The sequence below is a fragment of the Haliotis rufescens genome, unplaced genomic scaffold, assembly GCF_023055435.1.
Source record: "Haliotis rufescens isolate VD_foot unplaced genomic scaffold, xgHalRufe1.0.p SCAF_17, whole genome shotgun sequence".
Lineage (NCBI taxonomy): Eukaryota > Metazoa > Mollusca > Gastropoda > Lepetellida > Haliotidae > Haliotis > Haliotis rufescens.
Window position 1 is genome coordinate 682740 of NW_025963857.1, and position 13863 is coordinate 696602.

General features: G+C 42.6%; 1 protein-coding gene across 1 annotated transcript in view; it reads left to right on the top strand.

Moving 5' to 3' along the window:
• LOC124125582 (sortilin-related receptor-like) overlaps positions 1–12778 on the top strand; it is a 37163-nt gene extending 24385 nt beyond the window's left edge. Inside the window, exons 4-6 of the mRNA XM_048397268.1 lie at positions 4383–4529; positions 5618–5746; positions 11691–12778. Coding sequence (XP_048253225.1) covers positions 4383–4529; positions 5618–5746; positions 11691–11845 — 431 coding nt within the window. The 3' untranslated portion in view covers positions 11846–12778. The remainder of the gene's footprint in view (positions 1–4382; positions 4530–5617; positions 5747–11690) is intronic.
• The last annotated feature ends 1085 nt before the right edge of the window (positions 12779–13863 follow it).

A 13863-nucleotide genomic window follows, 5' to 3' on the forward strand; every position in this document is an offset into this window, starting at 1 on the left:
GGGCAGTACACACAGATGTGTTTATGTATAACTGAAGTAATCACGACTTGAGTATAGCTAGTGAATGCCATATTGATTCTGGTATTCTCCAATACAATTCCCTTGGTTAAATTCTTGATTCTAAGACGATTCCGATTCACCTCATCCATGTTATACTCCAATATACCGACAAGTATCTATAAACTGAAGCTTGTTTCTGGTCTAAGGAAAAATATGGTCTGAATTGCCCCAATTCGCTTGCACCTCTCCGCCGTACCATACGCTGATCGTGGGTTCGAATCCAAGATTTACCCCGACGATGATCCAAGGTGTGTCAGCACCATTCCCGTACTCGTGTGTTTCACAAGTGTTTACAAGATATGCCAGCACCGCTTTCAATTTCTTACAATAAGCTGTCACGCCATGATATAACCAAAATGCTGTTCAAACGGGGTTTAAAACAAACTCAATTACTTATTCTTCTGGTCAACGAAACTGAAAAAACATCAAAGTCTTCAACCACCTAACAATCAAGACCATTACATTATTAAATTTCCCCTACAATAAATGGCGCATGTTGCGAGCTTGTGTTCTAAATTCCGGGTAAAAGAAAGTGTTCACTGTTGGTAGGTGGCTAAAGTGGAAAGAAAAACGAAATTGTTTTAGATGGTGATGGATTATGATACGGGTACCGTATTGTGTTTTGTACCTTAAGTTTGCAGTGTTTCGTCGACTGTTTTAAGGCTATTAAAGTTTTATTAACGTTTTACTACTTTGGTCACATCCAGTTTTCAAGTGTATACTTTCTTATGCCCGGCAGTTTTGTCTAGAATCTGCGAGATTTTCACTTCGGTTATGGCTTTGACACCATAAATCTCCCTAAAATATATATTGAATGATTGATATCGGCAATTGGAGGATTGTTAAAATAACAACCGAACATGATTCTAATCCATTGTGAATGTCACTTGAACACTGTCATCACATTTATCGACACGTTAGGTCAATAAAACTGAAGCGAAAACATAACTACTGCTGAAAAAAACATGGTTCACAACGCGTCAAGTTCAATTGAATCGGACATTGTAGAAGTAAACGGAGCTATTTCAACCATATACACGGAATTGTAAAAGTAATTTGTTTTATTGATTCTCCGTCTAACGTCAGTAAGAGTCTAAATGATTAACGTCATCGCATAGCCGTGAGGTGCCAATGGAGGTCTTTATATGGACGTTTTGTTTACACGAGGAATTTGACAGAATCGCATGACCGGCTAATGTTGAAATCTATAGAACATTTCAATGACAAGATAAAATATTTGAAAGTGCTCCGCTTTTTTGTCAATAAAAGATCAAATTAATATTGATCCAATTTGGAGCTTTCATGAAACGATCAGGTTGCAGAGCTTGATGTAGAAATCAAGCTTTAGGATTTATTATGAGCTGGCAGAAACATTCATTTACAAAACGAAACGATTTGTCATATACTTATTCTTCAGTCTTGTTGCAGCAGAAATATGTTGGAAGTAAATATGAATATTTGTCGTTTACATATAAATAAACGTACTCGTATAAGCTCTGTAAATAGAATCTGTCGCTCGTCACGCCGAAGGCCCGGGTTCGATTCCCCACATGGGTGCAATGTGTGAAACCAATTTCTGGTGTCCCCCGCTGTGATATTGCTGGAATATTGCCTAAAACGGCGTAAAACCATACTCACTCACTGTGTAAGGCGATAACGTAATCTGTGATTATGTTCTTTGTATTTTGGGAAAGCTCTTTCCCCAAATGTTCCCACGGGAGTCCTATAAAAAACAAAACGATAGCAGAGACAAACAAATACGAAAATCAGAAAATATAGACATTTATAAAAGAGAATCGTATCTGCGCATTAATGTTCAAATGCGCGCTAGACACGCTTAAGACCCACAAGAGTACATTATCATACATCTTGTCAGAATGATGAGATCTGATTATTCCACGTGATGTTGATAAAATACTGTGTATCCCGCTTTGGATGAGAATAAATTTCTCAGCGGAGGAATAAATCTCTTATACCCCTCAACGAGCAAGGTAGGGTGCGCGTAGATTTCTGAGGGGAAGAATAAATCCCTTATACCCCTCCATGAGCAAGGTAGGCTGCACGTGGATTTCTGAGAGGAAGAATAATCCCTTATACCCCGCCACGAGCAAGCCAGGCTGCACTTGGATTTCTGAGAGGGAGAATAAATCCCTTATACCCCTCCACGAGCAAGGTAGGCTGCACGTCGATTTCTGAGAGGAAGAATAATCCCTTATACCCCGCCACGATCAAGGCAGGCAGTGTTTCCCGAGTCAGTGGAAGTCACGTGACAAAGCGCAAGCTTACCTCAGCTGAGTCGAACAGCTGTTTTCTATCAACTGTGCTTGAATTCTTTTACAATGTCATATTAAAATATAACGGTAAGATATATTCGTTGTATCAGGATCTCTCGGCGTACATAGGGTTTTATGGGTCCTGCGGTAGGTTATCCGGCTCGCGGTTTAAAACCTACTGCGGGACCCATAAAACCCCATGTACCCCTCGTGATCCTGCTACAACTTATAATGTCCATTCTTAGAGTTTGATGGACAAACGGTTTTTTTGCGTTGACATGTCATGAGCTGTACTGATTCACCCACTCACTAACCCGGGCAAATTTTGTTGCGTTTGGGGACAAGGCGACAATATTCGCCCTGCATGGCTGCCGGCTTAAAGTATTTAGTTGAACATTGATAGACAGGGTTCTAACCTTTAGAGGATCTCACAGGACATAGGATGTCACCAGCTGATGTCCAATGCTATTTTTTTTCGTACTGATTGAAGGTTTTCTTACCGACCAGCGACTGTACAGTAGCCATGTTTCCAAACACGCTGAAAGCAATTTACGTTTTTTTGTAATTATCTTTAATTGAATCCGGCATCAAACGTAGACGTGTAGATGTAGTTCCTCACCATGTCATACCACCGTCGGTTCCTGTTAATGTCAGAGAAAATATCCACATTTAAATATTTGTTCTTGTTCTATTTCAATGGTGGCATCTGCTCCCCGTGGAAATGAATGCTTTTGTAATCTCTTATATTTTCAGTTTCAATTATTGATGGAAAGTTTTGATTCGACCAGGTCTATGCATGACGTGTTCGCTGAAATACCGCGATGCTGTGTTTTGTTGCTGATTGGAAGTCCAACTTTGCTTTTTGTTATAATACACGCAAATACATGGTACATCATTTATACTCGTGTGTATACGTTACTGGATTTACTGGTAATAGTTACATGTGGGTTTCAGGGGTACTTTCCTCACTCACGCATACACGTTCACTTATATCTAGTTGCCTAGACATCCGCCTCCGTGGTCTAGTGGTAGACCGTCCGCCCGGAGAGCGGAAGGTCCGGGGTTCGATCCCCGGCCGCGTCATACCAAAAGACGTTAAAAGATGGTACTTGTTGTTACCCTGTCTGCCGCTCGGCATTAAGGGGTTAAAACAAGGACTGGTCGGCTCGGAGTCAGTATACTGTGTCTGAGTGGGGTATTCATGTTAAACTGCAGCATGGTATCTCAGTGGGCTAGCGCTATCAATCGGCATCAGGCCGGAACTAGTACAAGCAGCCACACACACACACACACACACACACACACACACACACACGTGTGCATGCACGTCGCTATATAAGTGCAATAATCTTGGACGCGACGTTAAACCCAACTTCACCTCAACTCACCTAGTTGCCTAGACACCGATGGAATACTGTAAATCCTCACATTTTTTAAGTGAGTGAGTTAAAACTAAACGTCGCATCGGCATTATTTCAGCCATATTGCGACGAGAGCAAGTTGTTGTATAAACATTTGAGTCATGAATACACAGTTGTCACTTATTAAGAGAATGAAGTTGGTTTAATGCAGCTTTGAATAATATTTTAGTAAAATCACGGCGTGTCAGCTTGATGAAAGCAGATCTGGAAAGAATCAGGTCTTAGATTTAAACCATTTCGTTGAACCCCAAGAGAATGGGTGGTGCTGACAAATCTTGAAACAGTCAGTCAGAGCAAACAGGGATTCGAACCAACAATCACAATGTCCGGCACGACAAAGTGACGCAGATATACGGCGCCTTCGCCGACTGTGCCACCGGTTTCATAGCACACACCCCTCTGTTTTCACTCACTCACACAGAGAAGCGTCCCTGAGGTATTCGAGGTCCTCGTGGGTTCACAAGGTGGTGTTTAAGACCTGTATCACTCCGCGCGTGCCTCCCACATAAGGCTGATAAGCCGGGATGTAACCCCCCCCCAACCCCCCCCCCCCCCGACACACACCGTGTCAGCCAAATGGCTTACACACATACAGTTGTACAGTTTGGTTCGACTATTGTCTTCCTAGCGTCCTCTTGCCCCCCTGACTTCGAGTGCGGGAGCGGCACGTGTATCCCGCGTTCTCTGGTGTGCGACGGCGTGGACAACTGTGTTGGCGGCAGAGACGAGCTCGTGGACATCAACGAGCTGGACAATGATACTCTAGATTGTCACGGTCAGTATACATGTAGAATAAATATATAAATAAAAACTTTTATCATGAGATGTAGTTATACAGTAAACTACGGTTATAACGAACACGCTTATAACGAACTGACCGATATAACGAACTTATTTTTTAGTCCCGGGCATTTGATTTATATATGCTGTATACATGCTTATAACGAACTACGGTTATGCCGAACTAAAATTAGTGGTCCCTTTGAGTTCGTTATTACCGTAGTTTACTGAACTACATCAGGCCTCACGAGGCGACTAAGTTGGATCAGGTGGCTTGACTGCATGACTTGGCTGATTGCATGTCATCATACCCCGATAGTTCGCATCCATGCACATCAATCACTGGTTTGCCTGGTCCAGACTCCATTGTTTATAAGCCGCTGGCACTGTAAAACTGTAAAAGTGCCACTGCGGACTTAAAGAACAATAACTCACACACTCGACTACTGGGAGCAATACAAATATTGTAACAATATTGACCCGTGAAGATCCGGGGTAGAATTGGTCTTCCAAAGGCGACTATGCTTGTTGTAAGAGGCGACTAACGGGATCGGGTGGTCAGGCTCGCTGACTTAGTTGATGCATGTCATTACATCCAAATTGCGTGGATCGATGCTCATGATGTCAATCACTGGATTGTCTGGTCCAGACTCGATTGTTTACAGTCCGCCGTGATAATGCTGGAGTATTGCTGAGTGCGGCGTTAAACAACAAACCAACACATAAATGCAATGCAATGATAGGTGGATTTCTCGTTGTATCTCCATGGATGACCCAATTACTGTGTTCCAGAGGGGGCACGGGTGGCCTAGTCGTCTAAGGCGCCGCGATTCGCTGTGCAGAGTTGCGTCCCTTGGCCACGCAAGAAACCTATGATTGTGGTTTCGAATCCCGGTTCGCCCCGATTATGTTTCTAGGTTTGTCAGCACCATACCCGTTCTCGTGGGTTTCACCTAAGTGGTAAACGTCTGAGACCTGCATCACTTCGGGCTTTCCTCCCACATTAAGCTGACACGCCGTGATATAACTGGAATACTGTTAAAAGCGGCGTTAAACCCAACTCATTCACTCACTGTGTTCCAGATCAGCGCGGGTGTACCTACTTCAGCTGTGTGTCCGACGGTCTGTGCATCCCGGGCAGATTCGTCTGTGATGACGTCATGGACTGTCAGGATGGCAGCGACGAGGAGCCCGAGGGAAGATCTAAATGTAGTAAGTTTTCCATGAGAGCCACATCATTCCGAATAGCAAAAGTACTTAGATTCTCCTATTTCTGTCGCCCAGTGGGGATTCCGGGTTAGAATAAATGCCTGTCGTCCGAGGCGACGTCATGAGTGTAGTGGTCATACTCGGGGATTTGCTGATTGCGTGTCCAACGACGCGGGCTGTTGCTCATAATATTAATCGTAGATTTGTCTGGTCCAAACTACCTAACGTACAGTCCTAGACCGGGAGCCCAGAGCACTTTGGTCAAACGAACAAGGTACCAATATCCGAACACAGGATCATTTACTGTGTAACCCAACATATTCATATATGGATGTCTGCCGGGGAGCCCCTGCTGCGTGTGGCCCCTGGCCCCCCAAAAGAAGGGACCATTCAAGGGCTGGATCAAACATTGGAGGTACCACATGAAAGTTAGTGTAAATGAACTGGTTCATCTCACAGACTACAGAATGGGCCACGCCAGACAAATCTTCCTCTGCATAAGGCTTGCCAGACACCCCCAGAGAGGGTCCCAAAATTTGGGCTGGGTTAAACAATGGAGGTACCACATGAAATCAACATAAAAAGAACTATTACACTCCAATAAGTATAAAATACCCATTGCCAGACAAATCGTCTGCTGCATAAGGCCCGCCAGACACCCCCAAATGTTGACCCTCAATGCACTCAGTGGACACTCTGGTAAAATTTGACTAGAGTATACATTCAAAGTACCAGATGAAAGTAAGTTTAGATGAACAGGTACATGTTACTGAGTACAACACGGCCCATACCTGACAAATTGTCCTCTGCATAAGGTCCGCCAGGCCCCCCAGAGAGGATCACAAAATTTGGGCTGGGTTAAACATTGGAAGTACCAAATAAATCCAAATAAAATTAACAATTGCACTCTACTTATCGCAAAATACCCCTAGCCAGACAAATCATCTTCTGCATAAGGCCCGCCAGATACCCACAAAAAGTTGACCCTTCAGGTATACACGGGTAAAATTGGTCTGGAATATATATCGATTGTACCACATTAAGGTAAGTTTAAATGAACAGGTTCATATCACAGAGTACAGAATGGGCCACACCAGACAAATCTTCCTCTGCATAAGGCTTAAACATTGGAGGTATCACATGGAACCAACATAAAATGAACTATTACACTCTACTTATTACAAAATACCCATTGCCAGAGAAATCCTCTTCTGTTTAAGGCCCGCCAGACACACCCTCACCCCACCCCACACAGTTGACCCTCTGTAATCCCAGTGTGCATAATGAAACATAGGAGGCAGAAGAGCATTAGACATCAGCTCTGAGAGTAAACAGATGGTCAAATTTATGTTTTGTTCTTAAAGATGGAAGGATTTTATTGAGATTAAAATCACGTATTTATAAAATCAGGTCTCTGAATACTAGTATTGATATCATAGGCTATGATCAGGCCTATCCTTGAAATGTAATGAAAATGGCATGAATCTGATTCTTGTGAATATATATCTGATCAGCTATGAAGTCCTAAAAGCCTGCTATAGCCTGATAGCTTGGCTATGGATTCCTATAAGCCAGATAGGCATATGATGCTACGTGCCATGATTTTTATATACTGAACAACAAAAGTTCCTGTGACATTGAATAAGATTTAATGCAGAGTTATGTTTTTACCAAATCTGAAACAATTTCGATTTGCAACAGATAAAAGACTCCTGTAAGTGTTCAAATGGTTTTAATTTGTCATACTGACTTCAGAATATGCGTGATTTCATTAAAAATAAAACATGAACATGCCAAATTTTCAGTTTACAAATCAATAGCGTGTGTGTCCACCTCTGGTTGCGATGCAAGCAACACATCTTCTCTCATGGAATGGACCAGGCGTCGCACAAAGTCCTGTGGTATGTCTCTCCATATCTGCTGGAGCATGTTTCGAAGTTCTTGGAGTGTCTGTGGAACACGTGGTTGACGTCGAAGGCGCCGATCCATCTCATCCCACATGTGCTCGATTGCTGATAGATCAGGGGAGCGAGCTGGCCAGTGGATGACATTCACGTTGTTTTGTTGAAGAGGTCCTGAACTAGTCGAGCAATTTGAGGCCGGGCGTTGTCTTGTTGAAAGGTTATGCCTGGGCCATGACGACGCAAAAACGGTAGTACAACAGGGCCTATGATCTCGTCGCGGTAGCGCTGTGCATTGAGATTTCCCTCTACCACTATCAAACGGGTCCTCTGTCTTGCTGTAATCCCACCCGATACCAAAACGCTGCCGCCCCAGAACCGATCTTCTTCCATGACACAATGATTGACGTAACGTTCACCTCGACGTAAGTACACTCGAATCCGTCCATCGCTGTGGCTGAGGTGAAAACGAGACTCGTCAGTGAATAGAATTTGTCCCCACTGTATGACCGTCCAGCGTAGACGCTGTCTGCACCACTGTAGACGTGCTTGACGGTGGTTCCTGTCAAAATGGGACGTCCGGCGGGTTTCTGGCGACAATCCCTGCACATCTGAGGCGGCGTCGTACGGTTTGTGAAGATATTCGTCGAAGGCCACGGATGCTTCTTGCAGTCACTGTTGCTGGCTAGAATCGATTTCGTAGGTGTGTTGTTCGAATCCAGTTGTCTTGTCGATTATTGGTTACGCGTGGCCTGCAACTCCGAGGATGGTCTCTGACTGCATTCGTCTGTTGCCAACGTTGCCATAAACACCAAATGTTGTTTCTGTGGACGTTAAATTGTCTTGCAACATCAAGTTGACTCGATCCTTCTTCAAGCATACCAAGCAGACGCTCATTTTCGGACAAGCGTGGCATTTCATAATGTTGAATAATTGCGTAATTTTGTTGTTTTCTGAGTGGTTGTTGTCAGCACGATGCTAAACAATGCATATGGAATCCCGTGAACGCACATGTTTTTATACCCATTCTTGGGTAGTGAAATGCATGGGGCTTGCATAAAAGTCAACTTTTGCATGGAATGCATGATTTTCTGTAGCATTTGCGTTTTTGTGACTTGATTCCATACATGTACTACAATAATGAAAACCAAACTTTACTTGTTTGAAAAATACACTATACACTTTTGTTGTTGAGTCATGCAGAATGGTTAATGATAGCCCCTTATACCACTTGGAAATGTTTTAATAACCTATGATCTCCATTTATTTAGCAAGTTTTATCATCTAAAAATCTGAATTCTCCATTTTTATCAATTTTACATAGACGTCTTTTCTTCGTTGACGAGATCAAGTCTAACCCAATGCAATGGTATCATTAGACTTATATCAAAGGCTAGGCCTATCGAGATATCGAGATTAGACTAGCTCACTGTATCAATGGATGCTGCATGGATAAAACAATGCTTGATGACACATAACGTGCAGGAATGTCAACACAAAGGAGATCTGACTTGAACTTTTTGAAAGAAACCTTCTCGCCACGATAAAAAGAAAGAGCGTTTTCTAAAACCCTTACCTTATTAATTTGCGCTACTCTTCTGAAGCTTACTCGTACGAACGTATTTGTGAACTTTCAAGCCATTTTTAAATTTGTGCGACAAGGTAGGCCTACGATCGAGCGAGAACTATGCAACCAATCATTTACATTGCATTAGTTAGAGTTGATTTTCCTGACGCAATAGTATCTCGTCAACGAAGAGAGGACGTCTATGTAAAATTGATAAATATGGACAAATTTGGCCGGAATTCAGCTTTTTAGATGATAAAACTTGCTAAATAAACGGAGAAGATAGGTTTTTAAAAACAATTATCACCAAGAGATTTCCAAATGGTATTAGGGACTGTCATTAACCATTCTTATAGCAGGCTTTGAGGACTACCTAAGCATGTTTGGGTTTGTAGGAATCCATAGCCAAGCTATCAGGCTATAGCAGGCTTTGAGGACTTCATAGCTGATCAGATATATATTCACAAGAATCAGATTCATGCCATTTTCATTACATTTCAACGATAGGCCTAATCTATGATATCAATACTAGTATTCAGAGACCTGATTTTATAAATACGTGATTTTAATCTCAATAAAATCCTTCCATCTTTAAGAACAAAACATAAATTTGACCATCTGTTGACTCTCAGAGCTGATGTCTAATGCTCTTCTGCCTCCTATGTTTCATTATGCACACTGGGATTACAGAGGGTCAACTGTGTGGGGTGGGGTGGGGTGGGGGTGTGTCTGGCGGGCCTTAAACAGAAGAGGATTTCTCTGGCAATGGGTATTTTGTAATAAGTAGAGTGTAATAGTTCATTTTATGTTGGTTCCATGTGATACCTCCAATGTTTAAGCCTTATGCAGAGGAAGATTTGTCTGGTGTGGCCCATTCTGTACTCTGTGATATGAACCTGTTCATTTAAACTTACCTTAATGTGGTACAATCGATATATATTCCAGACCAATTTTACCCGTGTATACCTGAAGGGTCAACTTTTTGTGGGTATCTGGCGGGCCTTATGCAGAAGATGATTTGTCTGGCTAGGGGTATTTTGCGATAAGTAGAGTGCAATTGTTAATTTTATTTGGATTTATTTGGTACTTCCAATGTTTAACCCAGCCCAAATTTTGTGATCCTCTCTGGGGGGCCTGGCGGACCTTATGCAGAGGACAATTTGTCAGGTATGGGCCGTGTTGTACTCAGTAACATGTACCTGTTCATCTAAACTTACTTTCATCTGGTACTTTGAATGTATACTCTAGTCAAATTTTACCAGAGTGTCCACTGAGTGCATTGAGGGTCAACATTTGGGGGTGTCTGGCGGGCCTTATGCAGCAGACGATTTGTCTGGCAATGGGTATTTTATACTTATTGGAGTGTAATAGTTCTTTTTATGTTGATTTCATGTGGTACCTCCATTGTTTAACCCAGCCCAAATTTTGGGACCCTCTCTGGGGGTGTCTGGCAAGCCTTATGCAGAGGAAGATTTGTCTGGCGTGGCCCATTCTGTAGTCTGTGAGATGAACCAGTTCATTTACACTAACTTTCATGTGGTACCTCCAATGTTTGATCCAGCCCTTGAATGGTCCCTTCTTTTGGGGGGCCAGGGGCCACACGCAGCAGGGGCTCCCCGGCAGACATCCATATATGAATATGTTGGGTTACACAGTAAATGATCCTGTGTTCGGATATTGGTACCTTGTTCGTTTGACCAAAGTGCTCTGGGCTCCCGGTCTATCCGCCGTCATACAGCTGGAACACTTTTGGCTATGTTAAACAACAAACCGATCAAAATGACACATATCCTACAGGTATGTCTCGAATTTTGATTTAAAGTGAAATCCTGTTTTGTGAGTAACTTGTGCAGTTACTGCAGAACTTATTTCTTGCAACTTCCTTTTTTGCGACAACTACTTATTGAGTATATCAATCTCTTGACACGACAAGGCAGTCTGTGAGGCCCAGGGATAAGTCGTGTGGTAAGTGTGGCGGTCGGGTAGCCTAGTGGTTAAAGTGTTCTCTCGTCACACCGAAGACCCGGGTTCGATTCCCGACTTGGGTACAATGCGTGAAGCAAAAACTTGAGTGGGTATAGTTTTACGCCGCCTTTTGCAATATTCCAGCAATATCACGGCGGGGGACACCAGAAATGGGCTTCACACATTGTACCCATGTCGGGACATGAACCCGGGTCTCCGGCGTGACGTGCGAACGCTTTAACCACTAGGCTACCCGACCGCTCAGCTGATTAATGAACATTGGATGTAAATATAAGCGACCAAAAACTTTCCATAATCATAAGAAATCTCTGCTAATAGCAAAGACTACTGTGCCTGGCTCACTCACTCACTCACTCACTCACGCACGCACGCACGCACGCACGCACGCACGCACGCACTCGCTCATTATTTATCAAATGTACTGTGCATTTTATTACAGTGCTGTTCAGTGAGTTGCTATGTACAGAACTAACACAACACCTTTGTCTTTCAGAAGAAGAAGACTTTGGTAACTCTCCACTTATAATAATAGCCGTGGTTGTGGGGGTGAGCTTCACGGTGTTCGGCCTGGCGATCATTATGGGAGTAATATGGCGGACACGGCCGGGGGTCCGGAGGCGACTGTCTTTCAGGAGAGAGCAAAGATGAGAAATCACTGGTTTTCGGATGAGAACATTTTATAGATAATACCATCAAGGCATTTGTTAGATATTTAATGTCCAATCCATCAACCAGACAACATGAATCTATTGGTTTCATCACGTTTAAACTTTCTTAAGTGAACATTACAACTATTGTGTTTTGCAGATGAGTAGCGGGTCGTGCATTAATTCAATATCAGTTGTTACTGTTTTCAGAACGAAACACTCTTCTTGCATACATGTTCTACAGATAATTAACGCTTTATTCTGATGATAGATGACGCCAAGCATATTTCTTGTAGACATGTTCTACAGATAATTAACGCTTTATTCTTAAGATAGATGATGCAAGACATTTCTTGTAATAATTGTCTCGGCCACTGTGCCAAGATACATGATTCCAGAAAGATTGCAAAGTCCAGAACAGGCAAACAGTCGATGTTAAAGGCGAAACAAACAACAGTAAAGTACGGTTATAACGAACTCAAAGGGACTACTAATTTTAGTTCGTTATAACCGTAGTTCGTTATAAGCATATATACAGCATATCTACAGCAAATAGTCGGGACCAAAAAAGTAAGTTCGTTATATCCGTCAGTTCGTTATAAGCGTGTTCGTTATAACCGTACTTTATTGTACATGGATAGGTTTTTATTGAAAGTCGTTTGTATGAAGACGTGAAACGTTTATGGAAACTAACTCCTTCATTATTTGTAATGCTGTTTCAGGCTACTTCTTGACCCTCCATCAGGGGGAAGTGCTGAAACGTCGCTACCAAACAATAAAAAAGAAATAAATGTTTCAAGTCTTCATGTTCTTCCGACTTTTAACTCTAGCCAATATTTGTCGTTGGTTGTTTTGGGGGCACGGGTGGCCCAGTCGTCTAAGGTGCCGCAATTCGCTGTGCAGAGTTGCGTCCCCTGGACACGCCAGAAACCTATGATTGGGGGTTCGAATCCCGGTTCGTCTCGATTATGTTTCTAGGTTTGTCAGCAACATACCCGTACTCGTGGGTTTCACTGAAGTGGTAAATGTCTGAGACCTGCATCACTTCGGGCTTTCCTCCCACATTAAGCTGACACGCCGTGATATAACTGGAATACTGTTAAAAGCGGCGTTAAACCCAACTCACTCACTCACTCGTTGGTTGTTTATTCATGTTGGAATTGCGTTAATACACAGGAGGCTTGTCCGTAGGAAAGTAAGAAGTAAGAAGGACCGTGTTTAGTTACCTGTGCCCCTTTCAACAAAGCGTCGTCACGATATGGCTGAAATACTGCCGATGTGACGTTAAATCTTAACTCACTCACTCACTCAACAAAGCGATCGTAGCGCTAAGGTGATAGTAACTCCCATACTTTAACATGGACTTGCGACTGTCGTACCGCTACGATCGCTTCGGGGAACGGGGCCCTGCATATTGTGACTGATATTTCTATATTTTGTTTTACGGATCAAGGACAGATAGACAGCCGTTAGACGACTATATACGTACCAGTCTTAGTTTTACTATAAGCATACAATTAGAATACAGGACAACGTACTGAGTAGATAGAAGTAGACTTCAGTCAGAGACAGACTCGATGTACACGCACTCTACACGTGGAACTCCTGGAAGACGTCAGCGTGAAACAGACCAGCTGTTCATATAACGGTTAACTCAGGAACTAGGTTGATAGCAATGTAAATGTGTAGCTCAGTAGAGACTTAAACTGTAATACACATGTGAAAATAAAGACTTAAAACATAAGCATTTGTCCAATTTCAATGAATATTTTAAATGATCAGATATAATATTGGCACCAGCTTAAAACTGATGATATATTTACCCGGTTTCATATGCATATTGATTAACTGTGAAGCGTTTAGCGAACTAAACTCTCAATACCAAACGTCAACATTATGTCCTTATGTCAACATAATGTCCCACATTCTGATGCCCTGTACAATTCCACAGCATTAGATACCTATCTTGCATGAAACGCTTCACGTTTTTGTAATTGATGTGTCACTTGCAGACATTGA